The sequence below is a fragment of the Squalius cephalus genome, assembly GCF_949319135.1.
Source record: "Squalius cephalus genome assembly, chromosome: 12".
Taxonomy (NCBI): domain Eukaryota; kingdom Metazoa; phylum Chordata; class Actinopteri; order Cypriniformes; family Leuciscidae; genus Squalius; species Squalius cephalus.
In genome coordinates, this window is record NC_137133.1 from 12,452,553 (window position 1) to 12,471,537 (window position 18,985).

An 18,985-nucleotide genomic window follows, 5' to 3' on the forward strand; every position below is an offset into this window, starting at 1 on the left:
TGTTCCATTCACTGACATTCCTTAAGCCTGTATTGGCATGCGAGGCTGTGTACCTCTGAATAGCATGCGCTCACACTCTCTGAGGGGACTGTGAATGCTGCAGGCATATCAATATTTAGCTCCCAGCTTCTCATTCATGATTATTCAGAGGTAATGGAATATTTTAGAATCCTGTACCTCAGGCAAGCACACAGAGTATTTAAGTTTCTGAGGCTGAGGCGAAGCATACATTAAATCGACACCTTTTGAGAACTTCCATTCAACTTACTAATGCAAAGACATTCATGACAGTTGAGGAAGAATGGCAATGCTAATGAAGAGAGCTAAACCCTGGTCAATTATGTCATTGTTAGTTACCCTTTAGTTAACCTCGGTTTAAATAATTTAAGAGAGATGATCGGTCAGCAGTGGATCATGAGAGACATCCTGCCCCTGATCTGTTGATTTTGGCTCTTGTTATCTTGATCTTGTTACAGGAAAATCCTTCAGGGTAGGTATTGTCCTGTTTCTTTCAGCTTCAAACCCTCTGGCTGTTTGTACTTCCTATTGGTCTGCTCTAGTTCTTTTGTCATGTTCTGATTGGTTGGTCAGTCTCAAGCTGATTTGGGCTCTGATGCAATATCCTGCTTTGATTGGTCAGTATTGTTGTCTCGGCCTCTCTCTCGCTATGATTGGTGGATGTTGTTGCCTAAGGCAGCATTTGTGTGATTGGTTAGTCGTGCTTTGTTCAGGGCATCCACTGCCCTGGAGCGTATACACAGACCTCTGTACAATCCCCAATCGAAATGCAACAATAGTTCAGCATGATTGTAACAGCAAAAAAAAAAATATTGGGAAGTTACACAAACATTAAAGATCCACACAAACGGTTGCTGCTAATAGTGTTTAATTAATTATTTTGTGCTTCCCTTCCAGCCAATATGTCTGTACAGTTTATTCAATATTCAAAACAAGAACAGGAACATAGAATTATGAAAAAAAAGAGAAAGTATTAAATAATCTCAAGAACTTGCTCAAACACAGAACATACCTCTAAGGTTGTGTGTGGTTATCTAGACTAGAAACGATTTATACAGCATGAGAGTGTGTCTGAATGTGGGGTCCTGCTCCATGCAGAAGGTCAGATCTCTCATAGTGACTCGAATTGGTGCTCGAGTAGCAATCTGCCCGTACGAACCTAACAACTGAGCAGACAGACAAAAGCAATGAGTTTCTTGAGCCACATTGGCCTACATGGTTTTTCTCATGAAATCAAGTCTAGAAATGGGTAATAACAAAGTATTACCGAAAACCAGTCAGTATCTGGTGTGACCACTATTTGCCTCACGCAGTGCAACACATTTCCTTCACATAGAGTTGATCAGGTTGTTGATTGTGGCCTGTGGAATGTTGGTCCACTCCTCTTCAATGGCTGTGCGAAGTTGCTGGATATTGGCAGGACCTGGAACACGCTGTCGTATACGCCGATCCACAGCATCCCAAACATGCTCAATGGGTGACATGTCCGGTGAATATGCTGGCCATGCAAGAACTGGGATGTTTTCAGCTTCCAGGAATTGTCTACAGATCCTTGCAACATGGGGCCGTGCATTATCATGCTACAACATGAGGTGATGGTCGTGAATGAATGGCACAACAATGGGCCTCAGGATCTCGTCACGGTATCTCTGTGCATTCAAAATGCCATCGATAAAATGCACCTGTGTTTGTTGTCCATAACATACGCCTGCCAATACCATAACCCCACCGCCACCATGGGCCACTCGATCCACAACGTTGACATCAGCAAACCGCTCACCCACACAATGACATACTTGCTGTCTGCCATCTGCCCTGTACAGTGAAAACCGGGAATCATCCGTGAAGAGAACACCTCTCCAAAGTGCCAGACGCCATCGAATGTGAGCAATTGCCAACTCAAGTCGGTTACGACGACGAACTGCAGTCAGGTCGAGACCCCGATAAGGACAACAAGCATGCAGATGAGCTTCCCTGAGATGGTTTCTGACAGCAGAAATTCTTTGGTTATGCAAACCGATTGTTGCAGCAGCTGTCCGGGTGGCTGGTCTCAGACGATCTTGGAGGTGAAGATGCTGGATGTGGAGGTCCTGGGCTGGTGTGGTTACCCGTGGTCTGCAGCTGTGAGGCCGGTTGGATGCACTGCTAAATTCTCTGAAACGCCTTTGGAGACTGCTTACGGAAGAGAAATGAACATTCAATTCACAGGCAACTGCTCTGGTGGACATTCCTGCATTCAGCATGAATTAATGTGTTTGGGATGCTCTGGATCAGCGTATATGACAGCGTGTTCCAGGTCCTGCCAATATCCAGCATCTTCGCACAGCCATTGAAGAGGAGTGGACCAACATTCCACAGGCCACAATCAACAACCTTTTTTTTTCTTTTTTTCGGGAGGGTCCCCCCCCCCGGACCCCCCCAATACAGTAAAACTGCACATTTTAGAGTGGTCTTTTATTGTGGCCAGCCTAAGGCACACCTGTGCAATAATCATGATGTCTAATCAGCATCTTGATAAGCCACACCTGTAAGGTGGATGGATTATCTCGGCAAAGGAGAAGTGCTCACTAACACAGATTTAGACAGATTTGTGAACAATATTTGAGAGAAATAGGCCTTTTGTGTACATATAAAAAGTCTTAGATCTTTGAGTTCAGCTCATGAAAAATGGGGGCAAAAACAAAAGTGTTGCGTTTATAATTTTGTTCAGTATAATTTAACTTTTGAAACACGGTTGGAGTCTTTTAACCTCCCTGTTTTCTTGCTCTTGCACTTGCTCTTTATAGAGATGCTTATTCTACTACAGAGATGAAACCTCAAAAAGAGGCAAATACTAAACTTCCCTAGGCACAGGGGGCTTTTGTTCTAAAAGGCCTGTGTAATTTAAACACACAAAAACTCAAAACCATCTTTTCACTTATTAGCATTCCCCTCTGCCTAAAGGAAAAGGAATTCACAAATGTAAAAACTAATTAAACTAAACTAACATACAATCCTCTGGTCTTTTGTTAAGTCTTTCCTTGTCCTTTTTTTTCATAAATCTCATAAATCACGAACAATAACACATGGTATATTACAGATTGAATTAAGTCCTTCCCCTTTAGTCATATACAATACCATTCAAAAGTTTGGGCTGAGCAAGACTTTTTTTTTTATTGAAAGAAGTCTCTTATGCACCAAATTTATTTGATCAAAAATACAGTGAAAATAGTAATATTATGAAATGTTATTGAAATAAAATATTTTATTAAAATAAAATATTCTCTATTGAAATATATTTTAAAATGTAATTTATTCCTGTGATGGCAAAGCTGAATTTTCAGTATCATTACTCCAGTCTTCAGTGTCACATAATCATGATTCTAATATGCTGATTTGCTCTTATTATTATTATCAATATTGAAAACAGTTATGCTGCTTAAAATATAATTTTTTTGACAATTGTGATATATTTTTTTTGATGAATAGAAAGTTTAAAAAATGGTAATTTAAGTTTAAATAAGCTTAAGAAGAAACATAATACAATTCTCTTCCTAAAGGAGTTTACTAATATTTAAGAGACAAAAGCAAATGTGCAATTTCATATGGCCACACAGAAAGACTTACATGTGTACTTGATAAATGCCACAGCTTGTCTCAATCCAGGCAGAAATTCAAAAATGACTAGACTGTTTATGCATGCGAGTGATTTTGAACACATATGTAAACATTTCCTTCACATCTGCAAACAGTGAAGTATGAAGAAATGTCACAAACACAGAGGGGTGGTTGTATGGACACGTGCAGGTACCTGGTTGGCCCCTGAGCCAGGAGCCTCCAGGGGTTTCCTCTTACGGGGCCCTAGGGCTGCCAGCGCTGCCAAATTTGCATCTCTGTGCTCCATCTGTGCCAACTCCAACTGCTGCATCTAAAAAAAGAGGAAAAAGAGAGAATGTGCGTTTGACAGGCACTCAAAAATAAAATCAATATTTCCATTGGCTCACCCAAATCCACATGGAACGTAAAAAAAAACAAAAACGGAAAGCTGTTATTGGTGATGAATCTTTCATTTTAGCACTATTGATTTTACCGATAGCCTATGACAAAGAACCCAAGTGAAAGGCCTGAGCCTGAGAAAACACACAAATATGTTACGTGCTCTCTAACACATGAGTAGATGAGCGTTACCTTGTAAACAGACACACAACTCATCCAGAGGGCTTTCATTACATTCTGTTCCCTGTTTAGCCCCAAGCTTCAATTCCAGACCCAATATTAGACTCAATTAAAATGAGCCCCCAATTAGAGAGCCTTGTCTCCAGGGTATGTGTATGTATGTGTGTGGATTTGTCTATGTGGGGCACAAATGGGACTTTATGAAGAGTATTGATCGTCCTCATTGCTATACAAGGGAGCAGAAGGAATGAAAAACAGGTTGTGGAGGAGGGACATATCTATTTTTATTAAAAACGAACACACAGAAATCCCTCTACCTCTTTGGCTCGCTGTTTGAGACGCTGTTGCTCTGGGTCTTCGCTGTTTGAGCGACTCTACACACAAAAAAACAGTACATTTCAAATGGAGACAGATTACTGGTGTTTTTCCTCTGTTTTGTTGAGTTTGCTAGTTACTCTGGCAATGCGGAGCAGTGCTTCACGCTCCTCTTCCTCCCTCTTCTGTTTCTCCAGTCTTTCCAGTTGCTCCAGGAACTTCAGCTGAGAGCGCGCGTCATTGGTCTGACTGTAGCGCCAATCATCCTCAACATAGACAACACACACCACAGCATCACATTAGCATCTAACCAGACACAATTCTAGACTATGGTACACATCAGTTTAGTCAACATGAAATAGCATTAACAACCTATTTTACTTCCATACTGCGATGCAATTCAGGGAAAAAACAGGATGCACAATAGTTGCCTAAAACAATGGCTGAATCCAAAATCGTGTATTTTTTGAATAGGTACTTCTTTTGAATAATTACTTGACAATGTTAAAAAAGTATGTTCTATATAGTATGAATGTGTGTAGTGAATGTAATCTGAACGTACTTCATCTGTCATGGTCATGTGACCTACGGCGTCAGTTGCGTCGCTTCACTGCCATTCAAAAAATCTCTCCTGTGGCCTCATGGGAAAGTAAAGTGTTCATGGTATTCACACTTCAGAATCTTGCCGGAGGCAGTAAGTCATATGGGTACTTTTCGCCTACAGTTTTATGAATACTACGAATTCTGACATACTATTTTCATACACTTTTTTCCCCCCCATGAACTACATAATAGGGAAGTGTGCTATTTTGGATGCAGCCATAGCGTAAAGAGGTATTTGACTATTGGTTGGAATCATTATTCCCACCCATGTGGCCTCGGTGATGTCATCCAAAAAGGAAAGTTGTTATAGAAAGATTGATATAATACTCTGAAGACAAACAAATAATGTTCCCGTGGAATAAAGAGCACCAATCAATGTTGAACGAAAAGGATCAGTTTTGATTTCATTTTGACATCTCTGAACCAAAATCTTTATTATGAAACAAGCTTTACTTAGAAATTCTGAAAGTTTTTATTTTATTTTGTCTACTGTGTGTTATAGGCATGTTTATACCTTATAAGAGATCTGTCTATGTTGTGCCACAACGGTTAGCTTCTCCAGCAGGTCTCGAAGTCTCTCTTGTGTTGCCAGAGAGAGCAATTCAAGTACATCAGGACAGACCTCTGTGATACTCAAAGAACTACCTATGTACAAACACAATCACACACATTTTAGCATGGGAGAAGCACTCACTCTATTAACTTACTTTATCTGAATGTTTTCAACCTAGATTTGTTTGAGAAAGAATCAAAATGAATCAGTATTTTCACCCACCCAATTTGAGTCAGTTATACATTTCAGGACTGCATCTAAACATTCCTAAAACTCATTAGAACATTTCAGTCAATAAATCTTACTCCAGTAATTACCAGGCCCAGACGGAATCTGCGGAAAAAAAAGTGCTGTGGAATGATTTAAAACAAGTTGTGGGCCTGATTAATCACAGTTCCTCAAGGAATCACAGTTCTCTTAAAATGCTGAATTAGAGTAAGATTCCTATTTACTGCCTGACAGAAATGGAAATTGTGTAGAATTCGTCGCCTTGTCTTCATCGAGCTGGAATCCAGTGATTTTGTTGTTTTCCTCTGCTGTTTATATTGTATTCACATTTCCATAATGTCAGACATGCTTTGTTCCTGTTGTTCTGTTAGGCTTGCCGAGTAGACAGACATCTGCAAACACTCCAATTCCATCTAATTTTTGCCCTTTCTGCTGATGCGGACTGAGTTCCTGCGAGGCCAAGCCTGTCTCTTTCATTTCCACATTCTCTCTTTTCGTCTCCTCCTCCTCCGCACGACTCCCCCTACCTCCTGGCTATCTCCCTCTCTCCCTCCCTCCGCCTCTGTCGTCCTTTCTCTCCCTTGTTCCGATGCTTTTTTGATCAGTGCAGCAGAGTGGATTCCTGCCACTCTGGCAACTTTGCGCGGCTCGGCAGTCATTAGCATACTGATTAAGCAGAACAGGCTCGTCAGAGATACCACTGATCAAAGACAGAGACTGCACTCGTGTGTCACAACACAGCACAACATATGCCCAAAAAAAACACAGACAGGATGCATGCCGTAGAGGCAGAGCTGAGGGAGGTGAACAGACTTTGACAAACAGAGATGGGGGGAAATGCAATATCACTTTGAGTAAAGATACACTCATGTACAATAAAAACAGTGATCGCTAATAGCTGAGTGAGGTCAGTGGAACATGGAGGAGTTCAGGAATGTTACTTTTAAGACATATTGCAATATTGGCAAAATGACTTGAAAAGTAACTAAGTATGCTATATGAAAAGTAATGTGTTAAGAATCTTTCGTGTTTCTTTTTTCTCACTGTTCGACTCTCTTTTCTCCAGACTGGAAGTGCTCTGCCTAGCTTGCAGGGTTGGTTTTACATTCAGAGTCCTAAAAACACCTTAAACTAGCTGGTTTATAGTCTTAGCAGGTTTAAGCTGGTCATAGCTGATTTAAGATGGTCTTCAGCTACTCTTCCAGTTTTGAAATTGGTTTAGCTGGTCTGCAAGTTTTACCCCCAGCCTGAACAGCTGAAAAGTGCTGAAAAGTGCTGAAAAGTGACCGGTTTTGGGTGGGTGGCAATGACATATTTGCTACATAAAGTTGGTAACTGGGATTTTTTTAATGTGGCCTTTTAATGCAGAATTCACAATTGAGGGAGTATTATGCACCAGAACCCCCAAAAAATTATTATTATCATGCTAATGGACCTAGTCCAGTAAGAGCTGTGCGTGTAAACATTACTCCCCGATCTCAAGAGGCGCGTTAGCGACAGACGCTAAAGGCGGCGGCCCTTAGTCTCCTCATTAGAGCACCCGCCTCCCACGCCGGAGACACCAGTTCGAATCCCACTTGGACCGGTTTGAGTAGGACCGGTTACATTTGGTGCCATGACCCAGATGTGATAGAGGTTTAGGGGGGAGAGTGTAACTGTCATAGGCCAGTAAGAGCTGTGCGTGTAAACATCACTCCCTTGATCTCAAGAGGGGTGCTAGAGGATGCGGTCCTACTCGCTAGAGAATGTCGAGCAGGACCGGTTACATTTGGTGCCGTGACCCAGAAAGGGGTAGGATGAGGCGTATGAGGTGAGTGTAATGAACGTAGACCCGTAAGAGCTGTGCATGTAAACATCACTCCCCTGGTCTAAAGAGGCACGCTAGCGACTGATGCTAGAAGCTGCAGTCTTTAGAGTCCTTGTTAGCGCGCCCGCCTCCCAGTTCGAATCCTGCCTGGAGTGGGTCGAGTAGGACCGGTTACACTCAACTGAAAGCTAATTTACACCGCACCAACAGACACTTCGTCTAGTTTTGCCGGATCAGTGTTACCCCTGTCGGAGTCTGTTGGCTTCTGTCGGAGCTTTGTTTTCGAATTAGAATGTCTAATAAGTGACGTGCTTTAATCTGGTGATTGTCGCCGTTGGTCTGTGTCTGTCAGTGCAGTGTGAATTGGCCTTAACAGACAACAAGACTCTAGTTGTCATGACAACAGCTAACCGCAAATTAATTTGGTTATTCTGTCTTCTATAAGTATAGTAAAACTTACAGTTAAACTGTACAAGTGCATACGTTAAGTATTTTATATAAAAAATGTGTGTGCGGGTGTAATTGAATGGGTTTGGTGAAGTTACCAATGTGCAGCACTCTTGTCTGGAGGGCTGATGGGAATAAAAAGGGCTCCTCTTGACAGGAGCGGATCACTGATCCCACAAGCTCAGAGCCAGAGGCCAAAATACGAGCGCTCTCCTCACTCAGGTTCACTCCGGCCATGGAGGCCACATCATTTATGTCATCGTCATCTCTGAATGAAGGTCACACAATAAATGAAAGAATAGGACTTCACTGTTTGTCTTAAAATGAATATGCTAACAGTGTAGCTCATCTGGAAATCTTAATCTGCAGCGAAGTGACTGCCTTCTTTCACATTTATCCTATAAAGAACCAATATGCACATTCACCCACTGTGCAGCAGGGAATGGCCGCAAGTCAGAGCTATTACCGGAAAGAGCCCGAGGTGCTGTCCTTGAAGCCGTGTGCCTGTGCTGGAAGGGGCGGCTGGGAAAAGTGAGTTTTAGATGCCTGAAGGATGGACTGCCGCACAACAGCACCTGTGGGGACAGAATAAAAATACAGATATTTTTATCAGCTCAAAATGAATTGGGACACTTGAAGGTGAAAGAAGCATAAAAGTAATAAAAGCTCACCTAGTCTTTCAGGGTATTTTAATCAATAAAACTTTCATGTAAGCCCTTATATATATATATATATATATATATATATATACACACACACACAGGCCACTTTATTAGGTACATGTTCAACTGCTTGTTAATGCAAATACCCAGCAAACACAGAACGTTGGCACAACGTACCCAACCTTCTAACAACGTTTTAACAACATGGCCAAAAAGTTTCTATAACTACATTGTGTGTTGAAGGTTGTTACAGCGTTGTCACAATGTTGACATTGAACCACCGTTCATGGCCATTGCTTAAGGTTGTGCCGAGGGTCTCTGGACAACCACTGGACGACATATGTACTCGTCACTGCCCTGAAGCGCGAAAATCAGCCTTTTCAATTTCAGTCGACCGTTGGGCTCATTGTGTTGTCTCATTCTTCATCGAGCAAGGATACAACAGAATTGCATTTAATTTATCTCAGCTAAATAAGATAAGTAATTATTCAAACACAACCTACAACTTAATTGTCTAATGTGACATTTATTTGTTCAGTCTAACTGAAGGGACAGAACAACATTAGCTGATAATTCATGGAGTTTGCGATCTTGTGTAAATTACAGTAGCTACTAGTGTATGCTAACTATATTTCTTTTAGTATTCATCCTTTAAAGGGGGGGTGAAATGCTATTTCATTCATACTGAGTTTTTTACACTGGTAAAGAGTTGGATTCCCATGCTAAACATGGACAAAGTTTCAAAAACTAAGTTGTACGTTTGAAGGAGTATTTTTGTTCCAAAAATACTCCTTCCGGTTTGTCACAAGTTTCGGAAAGTTTTTTTCGAGTATGGCTCTGTCTTACGTAAGATAGAGCGGAATTTCCTTATATGGGTCCTAAGGGCACTTCTCCGGTAAGATCGTGGGCGCGCGCGCACTCGTAGAACAGAGCAAGAGAGTGAAAGCAGTTCGCCATCAAAGCGCCCTGCCCGGCTTTTGGGAAGTCAATGTCACCAAAGAAGTGTGTTTTTGGTTGCCAGGGCAAGACAACCCTGCACAGATTCCCAAAGAACCCAGCGTTAAGGAACCCGTGGATGGAGTTTGTTTTCATGAGCATAAACGGAGTTGTGTAAGACTGTTGTTCCCTGCATTTCGACGATGATTGTTTTATAAACAAAGCCCAGATCTACGGATTTGCAGATCGTCTAATGCTTAAGGATCGAGCAGTCACAATGATAAAGTTTCGCGGTCGTGCGTTGGAACGGTGAGTAAAACTGTTGAACAAATGTCTCTGTGTGTTGTTAGCTAGGCGGGTAAGCACATCTTTAGCTTCGCCCACACGGCCCGCCCCCAGCCGCTCGTTTTTTTCCGGAAAGACTCGGTACAGTCGATCTTTCAATTAAAAATATAATAAAACAAAAGACTTTTTGGAGATATGAAGGATGCAATATTACTCTATAGGTACTCAAGATTAACAGGAGATTGAGTGAAAATGAGCATTTCACCCCCCCTTTAATTCTTACCGTTAGGAAAAGAGTTGAACATCTTCTCGTCAGGTATGACAAATATTTTAACTTTATGCCAAAAGTTATAAGCCACAATGAAACCAAAATGACTTTAATGATGAGTACTTGACATTTCACTTAAGCGTGTAACGTTACTTGTTGCACGTTAATGTTTTTTCCTTTTTTGAAAACGCACAGAGAGGAAAAAAATTGTTTGTAACCGCTCACACACCTGTTTATTTTTTCCTTTGATTTGTCTGCTATTTATGCTAGCCTATCATGTCTGCTCAGTTTTAATAAAGTTGAATTAGCTAACCTTCTATGTCATTTTTACTTTTCAAAATGTACACTTGCAGATGTTGATTCTAATTAATTTACTGTTCAATAATAATATCAATAATAATAAGGATAAACAATATTTAAAATGTATATAATTATCTATTATCTGACTATTTAAAAATTAACCACAAAACATAACATGCTAAATGGGGGATCTATATCTAGCATAAAAAAAAAAATTGTCAGAATTTTTCAGAAACGGCTGATCTACTGAGATTTTCAACGACAAAATATCCAGTGAGCGGCAGTTCTGTGGCCGAAAATTTCAGAAATCAGAGGTGAATGGCCAGTCTGGTTCGAGCTGATGGAAAGGCAAGAGTAACTTAAATAACCACTCGTTATAACTGAGGCATGCAAAAAAACATCTCTAAAAGATGTCACGTCAAACCTTCAAGCAGATGGACTACAGCAGCAGAAGACATACCGGGTGCCTCTCCTGTCAGCTAAGAACATGAATCTAAGGCTTCAATTTGCAAGGGCTCATCAAAATTGGACAACAGAAGATTGAAAAAACGTTGCCTGGTCTTATAAGTCTCAATTTCTGCTGCGACATTCAGATGGTAGGGTCAGAATTTGGTGTAAACAACATGAAAGCATGGATCCATCCCTCCTTGTATCAACAGTTCAGGCTGCTGCTGGTGTAATGGGGAGGGATATTTTCTTGGCACACTTTGGGCCCCTTAATACCAATTACCAATCGTTTAAATGCCACAGCCTTCCTGAGTATTGTTGCTGAACATGTCCATCCCTTTATGACCACAGTGTACCCATCTTCTGATGGCTACTTGTAGCAGGATAATGTCACAAAACTCCAAGCATCTATTTCTGGTTTCTAGAACATGACAATGAGTTCACTTTACTCAAATTGCCTCCACAGTCACCAGATAAAGCACCTTTGGATGTGGTGGAACAGGAGATTCACATCATGGATGTGCAGCCGACAAATCTGCAGCAACTACGACGTAATGCTATCATGTTAATATGGACCAAAATCTCTGAGGAATGTTTCCAGCACCTTGATGAATCTATGCCATGAAGAACTAATTCAGTTTTTTCCAACCCAGTACTAGCAAGGTGTAGTTAATAAAGTGGCTGGTGAGTGTATATAAATACACACACCACCGTTCGAAATATTTAAATAAATACTTTGATTCATAAGGATGCACTAAATTCATCAAATGTGACTAAATACTTTTACATTGTTACAATTTCTATTTCAAATAAATTATTTTCTTTTGACCATTCTATTCATCAAAGAATTCTGAAATAAAAGTATCACAGTTTCCAGAAAAATATTAAGCAGCACAACCGTTTTCAACATTGATAATAAAAAGAAATGTTTCTTGAGCAGCAAATCAGCATATTAGAATGATTAGAGGGATCATGTGACACTGAAGTCTGGAGTAATGATGTTGAAAATTCAGCTTTGATCAAAGGAATAATAAATATATTAATACAGAAAACCGTTATTTTGACGCAATATGACACAATATTACTGTTTTACTGTATTTTTGATCAAATACATGCAGCCTTGGCGAGCATAAGAGATGTCTTTCAAAAACATTTTTTTTAAAAAATCAGTAAAAGCATAGTTTCTACCTGTTGGACAAGTTTTGGTTTGAAGGACCATCTGTTTGGGTTGAGTTTGCTTCTGTGCAGGTAAGCCCACCTGAGCTGATGTCAAAGAATGTTTGACGATTAGTCCTTTAGGCTGCTGGATCACCTCACAAAGTAAAAACAAAGGCATTAGGAAGTCAGCATGCAAATAATATTCCCAAATAAATACAGCAGATGCAAAAATGATGCATATGTAAATATTCAAAGAAGGTATGCTGGGTTTGGTCCACCTTGAGGACATTGCGCAAGCCATTTTTAGAAAGGAAGCACTTCCTGCAAACCCTCAGAGCACTTTCTGATTGTGAAGTAATCAAAACCTCTAAAGTCTATTCAGGTATATGGGAAATGAGCTTCTGTATTTCAGTGGAAATCCATCAAGACGTCCAATAAAATGCTGATATTAGATTACAGGAAAACAAATCATGACATTATTTGAATATGATAACATGACATTCCTGGTACGAAATGGGGTAAGACTCATGCATCTTTGTCTCTGGTGTAAAACTAATTTGCCTCTGCTTGGGCTTGTGGGGTACTGGTGGTTTTAAGTGAATTAGCCTGTACACCGTGGGCGGTGGTGAGTTAACCAGGAAATGAAGACAAAGTGAAGAGAGGCTGTCATAAAAATGAACCAGTGCGCTGGGAAGGAGGCAGTGTGAAATTAGACTGTTTCTCTCTCACACAAACACACACACAGTCTACTGAGTCTACTATTACATAAAACATCAAAACAGTGTATTCAGGATCCCCAAACACACATACCTGAATTCCAGACACCATATGGTACTCTAACTATTGATAGAGAAATCATATCTGCATATTAACATTACAATTATGCACATCCAGGTTTGTTTCCGTGGTGAAAACACCAACAGTGAATGATCATTTGTTTTCTTTATTATCGAATTACTCTTCCGTTGTTTCATATAGGCAAACCCCTGAAATCATCATGATAAATGACATTGCTGGGACTAAAAATGGGCTGGGGTTTACCAGATGAGCAGTTCTGGTTGGCTGGTTGGGTTTGAGGGTGGAGCTGATGGACGCAGTGGGCTTCTGGTTTGTGGCCTTGGTCGATGCTGAATCAGAGGGCTTGAGTTGTGCGCACTGCTGAATGAAGAGCTGCGAGTTTGGGGTGAGCTGACGGACAGCTGGCAGGCTCCTCTGAAAAAATGAACACATCAGCATTTGTAGTTATACTAAGTGCCTCTAATTTAGCTTAAACCAAAGAGGTTGCGCCTCATTCATACATGAGCTGTGAAGGTCTGATAATAGACTTCATCTTAAAATCAGGTCAAAAATGAGGTCAGTGCCCTCATATGTACCCATCTGATTTTGTTGAAGTTGCTGATGACATCTAAATGGGTTTTATATGTGAAGAAGTGGCAATCACCTTCAGGAAAGGCACTAGATATGGCTGAGGGGACGATTTGAGCTCCATGTAGAGTTTTTCAGTGAACTCCTCTGCCTCTAGTTTTCCATCCTACATGCAGAGAAGAAAACAAAAGCCTTTTTAAACAAATAATGTATTGAGTTATATTTGTGATACACCAGCAATAAGTGACATACCAGCAGGCCTTTGACAAGAGCTCGGACGTTTTGGGCCATGTCGGCCGAGCGAGTGCCGCTTGATGCTAGCTTCATAAGAGTGACCAAGAAGTTCTTACACTTCTTCACATTCTCCAAGGTCTCCTGATGATAGAGATTCAAATGAAATATTCAATTCAATATTCAAGGGGTATATTCATATGTAATATAAGACAATATTCATATCAATACCATATACTGTGTGTGTGTGTATATATATATATATATATATATATATAAAATTACTATGTTTTTTTAAAAAAATACAATATTTTAAAATAATTAATAATATATATATATATATTATATATATAATATATATATATTTTTTGGAGAAAAACATTTATTTTAGAATGTGATTTCCCCCCCACTTTCAATTCTTTTACTTCAATGAAAGGTTACGATTTTGCCAATTTTTTGAATGAAAGATCAAAAGGATAAACGATGCAGATTTATTTTTTACAGCCATTTTTGATCATATTTACCAGGGGTATGATTAATTCTGAGCATGACTGTATATATATAATATTTATATAATAAATGTTGAAATTAATATGAACTAAGATTAATAAATGCTAAGATTAATCATCTATTTATTAATTAATAAATAGAATAATTTTCATTGTTAGTTTGTAAAGTGTTACCAAAATTATAATTTCAGCCATTTATTGAACATTACATGAAAATAATTATCGGCTGTATCGGGCTAATTTTAATATCAATGCATCCCTACACACATGAACTTACAGCTGTAACAGTGACTGGGGTTGACGATGTGTTTGTGCAGGATTTGGTTGGTACATTAGGAGACACCATACGTGGGGCATTACCCTGGGTTGAGAGAGCACCTTTACCCACAGACTGCAGACAAATGAAGCAGAGACATGATTAGGTAGATGAATGCGACACAGAATGACCTACATTTCTATTTAAATCACTGAGGGAAAGCTAACAATGCATTTCAGTCAACATCTTGCCCTGAAGTAAGAGTATGAATCATTTTTTTTATTTTGTTGTTTGGATCAATAATTGATGTAGCCAACGTGAGTAATACCTTTACAGCAGTGGTATTAATTATGGTAGTTGCAGTGACAGAATTAGTCCTCTGGTTAAAGCTCCCTGATGTGCTGCTGTTTGGAGTCATTTGACTGGCTTTGATAACAGGCCCCATGGTAGAACTGGGCTTTCTGACGGCTGTCCCAATAACACTGGCTGGTTTAATGATGGTAGTTCCTGTTGTACATGATGGTGTGAAAATAGCAGTCCCTGTAGCAGTGGGTGGTTTCTGAACGGCAGTCCCGGGAGTGGGGTTAGGTTTAATATTGGTAGTAGCTGATGCACTTGCAGGTGGGAGAGAAACTCTGATGATTGGTGTAGTGGTTACAGTTGCCTGTGAAAAGAGATATATTAAATAAATGGGTGCATTTCTGTAATTTCGTAAACAAATAAAATAAAAAAAAAGATTCACAATTCAAAACATATGCTATATGGTGGCTTTTCACTATTTTAATGCCAGGGATGGCCAAATATGATTAACCCTCTTGCAAGGGACCCTCTTTCTAATATATAAAGGCTGCTTCAGGTTTCCTATATGCAGACCCATGTGTACTGTGCTGTGAAAAATAGTGAGCTTTTATTTGTAATTTAATTAGAGCTAAAATACATTATTTAAAAATATTTAATTTGTATCAAATGTTTATATTATTATACACAATTTAAGATATATTTTAATATTAAAAATATTAATAAATTATAATGTAATATATAATCTTTTAATAAATTATAATTTATTTGTATGATGCTTTTCATAAATAAAATAAGCATACATAAAATCAGAAAATTTTAAGTTTTCAGATTTATTTTTACACAACTGTATATGCATATAAGATTTTTTTTTTTTTTTTAATTACTGTTAAAACATATTTTACCTTATTTATTTTTTTGATCGTCTATGGACCCCCTTACCTGATGATGTGTAGACCCCAGTTGGAATACCACATCCTAAATCATCTCACTTTTGTTTCTATACCCAGCAGTCAAAAAGAGTGACCAAAATAACACACCTGTGAGGATGGGGGTCTAACCATAGCAGAGGCATTAGCACTGGCTGGTTTTGGCAGCATTCCCTGAGCCTGTGCCTGGGCCAGAGCCTGCTGAGATACCAACATCAACTGCCCGCTGTCACTGCGGATTAACACCATTCCTTCACGGGCAGGGTAGAAAGAGATAGAGAGAGAGAGCAAGACATTGCCAAGAAGACTGATAAGGCTTGATGGTTAAGTATAGTATTACAGCTAGAGTGCACCAGATAGACCAAGACATGAAACAACATTAGATCCTGAAACAACACACCTTGTGGGACCTGAAAGTTGGCAGGCAGCTGCAGTGGCACAGTCTGAGGGGTGCGAGTCATTGGAACACTTTGTGATGGGGTGGAAATCCTTGGCAATGTCACGACCGCCCCTTTGGCAGTAGTCAGTGTGGTGACGACCCTGGGCTGGCTTATGGTCACAGAGCTCACAGACACCCTTCCAGGCTGAGGAACCAGTGCCAAACTGGTGGCCCCTGGTCCCTGAACGCTGGATGTCACTACTCTGGCCCCTACGACCACTGGCGTGGTGGATCTGATGTGTGTAGGGCCTGCTATGATCTTTGGAGCAGGTACAGAGGAGGCTGGTGCACTAGCATTCACACTCACAGCAACTGTTTCAGGACGTTGAGATGCAGAGTTTAATGAATCCTTTTTTGTTTTTAGCTGATCTCCTTCCTCATTGAGGGAAGCTGAATCTGGGTTGCTGTTTTCAGAGGAGTTAACATTAGCATTTGAGTCTAAGTCTTTGAGTCTTTTATTGTCTAATGCGGTTTCTAAAGACTCCTCAGTGTTGCTTGTTTGAACGTCGCTGTTGCTTTCTCTTTTCTCTGTTGGCGCACGAGACTGATCATTGTTTAATTTATCTGAGTCCGATGTTTCCGACATTATTAAGCCTAGTACGTTTACGATATATTAAACACAAATTGAATAAATTGGTACAAAAGATCACCCTGAAACGATTTTTCCATCTACGTGCTCGTATAATCAATTTTATATGTACAAACGCACTGAAGACTCGACGGATTTTCAGCTTTGGCCATCTCAAAAGTTCGTGACGGAATTGTGATTCATCCCAAGGATTCGAATCTTTTGAATTCATCAAAACTATTCATGGTTCAGTGACTCTTTCTGCACGTTAGGCCTACACAGTTACGCCAGTAGTGTGGCAACACCAACAAAGTGATGTTTTTGATTGTGAGTGATTCATTGATTGTGAGTCTTTAATGAAGTAAAACTTTTGCGCACTTATTGGTCCGTGTACTTTTTCGTTCATTCATTATTCTATTTCGGAATGAAAGATGAAATTGAAAAAAGGCTGCAGCAGCTGTTTTTTGTTTAAAAGAAAAAAAGCAGAAATGGCTGTATTTTGTTTTCCACATGTATTGTTGTCATCAAATAATAGCATTAGAAAATTGGACGACATTTCCGATCGTTTTTAAATTTGTAATATTTATTTGTACGTTTATTGTCATGTCGTGCGAAGTCATAGATGTATACACCTATTTTTTACAGTCTATGGTATACACTAGATGTCGCCTTGGCTACGGCAGTTCATTGGAACGAATGCGTTATGTATATATATATATATATATATATATATATATATATATATATATATATATATATATATATATAAATAAATGAGCAAAACTTGGCCACTAAATATTTAATATTCAATTATTTTAATGATCACTATTAAAGTTTTAATTTTATTAAATTGAACAAGCGCAGCATTCAGCATTCAATCAAATATTCTAAAAGATGTAGGCCTATTATTAATAATAATGTTATTTCAACATAATATCTCATTATTTCGACATAATAGCCTATGTGTGCGTGCAACAAGCAAGATGTGTAAATCCGGTGACTTGTGCATTGATTTTTATTAATAAACTAGTGTTTTCTGCAGTGTCGACTCAGCTGCAAAGATGAAGTTCACGATCGCCATATTCGTAGTGAACGCGCCTATAGAGAGAAATGCACATAATGGATTACATAATCAGAGAGTAGCCTTTTTCTTTTCGTTTTGAATTATTTCGTTTAAAGACATTTCAAGCTTTGTGTATTTGATGTATTTCTCATGTCTGTGTGAGACATACACTGAGTTTCGTTAAGTTAGGATGAGATGTGCTCCAGTTCACGTGCAATGCAAGCAGTGACCGAGCAGGCGCCTCCATTATTATATTGTCTGTTATATTTGCTTCTTATGTATTAAATCCAGGCAATTGGTTGATGGAAAATTGATTAAAATTAAGATACAATTTATACAAAACGAAATTCACTTTAAAGAAAGGATTTCTACAAAACAAAACTTAATGAAGTGGTCAAAATCATGTCTGACCCACTCCATGTCTCTCGATATATTGCGCATCCTATCTTACTCGTGCTGTTCACTTATCATAAATCAACATAAATGGAAAAAAGATAACATTATAATATTTTAACAAATATGAAACTAAATGCGCTTATATAATGGCTACAACAGTATAGTAGGCCTACAGACTCTATTTGTACAAATTGCTGCACATTCATTTAATTCTGAATTTTGCACACACAAGTTGAAAGGCATTTGTTCAAATCAAGTTCACAGATAATTGTGCGTGCATTTATTAATCATTATGATACTAAAATCATAACAAAGTAGGCTATGCTATGTACAAAAAAATCAGATGAGCCCAGAATATGAACGCAACATTCCAAACTGCCGTAGCCAAGGCGACATCTACTCAAACGCTCACTCGAACGCCATTTGGCCATTACCCTTGGAATGATTCACGAACGAACCATCATTCAAGACGATATCATGCCAGTACTAGGCTAGTCATCATACCTGTGCATTTACCTCTGCATTTAAATTTAACTGAAATAGGCCTACATTTGAATATTGTAGGCCTACTTTATGTTTTAGACATATTTTCCAGATGTTAATAAACAAGTCTTGGTGATTTTTAAAAACTTTTATTAACAATATCACATTACATTCTTCTCAAACTTTAATCTCATGGATTATCAACCAGTTTTAAGTGTAGCCAGACACTGTAAATTTATGGACAAACTAAAAAAGAAAATCTTTGTG

General features: G+C 39.2%; 2 protein-coding genes across 4 annotated transcripts in view; both read right to left on the reverse strand.

Moving 5' to 3' along the window:
• Positions 1 to 875: 875 nt before the first annotated feature.
• taf4b (TAF4B RNA polymerase II, TATA box binding protein (TBP)-associated factor) lies at positions 876 to 17,044 on the reverse strand. The gene is made up of 15 exons (XM_079889175.1): positions 16,170 to 17,044; positions 15,881 to 16,020; positions 14,872 to 15,207; positions 14,565 to 14,678; positions 13,800 to 13,922; positions 13,624 to 13,713; positions 13,224 to 13,394; positions 12,213 to 12,336; positions 8,593 to 8,701; positions 8,225 to 8,394; positions 5,606 to 5,736; positions 4,629 to 4,754; positions 4,491 to 4,547; positions 3,809 to 3,925; positions 876 to 1,184 (listed from the first exon to the last, which is right to left on the reverse strand). The coding sequence occupies exons 1-15, from the start codon at positions 16,792 to 16,794 to the stop codon at positions 1,053 to 1,055; spliced, it is 2,565 nt and encodes an 854-aa protein (XP_079745301.1). The 5' UTR covers positions 16,795 to 17,044; the 3' UTR covers positions 876 to 1,052.
• Positions 17,045 to 18,859: 1,815 nt separating this feature from the next.
• The window catches only part of kctd1 (potassium channel tetramerization domain containing 1), a 29,607-nt gene continuing 29,481 nt past the window's right edge, over positions 18,860 to 18,985 (reverse strand). For all 3 annotated transcript variants that reach the window (XM_079888397.1, XM_079888398.1, XM_079888396.1), the window contains exon 5: positions 18,860 to 18,985. This exon is cut by the window's right edge and continues 901 nt beyond it. The gene's annotated coding sequence lies outside the window, so the exon portion shown is untranslated.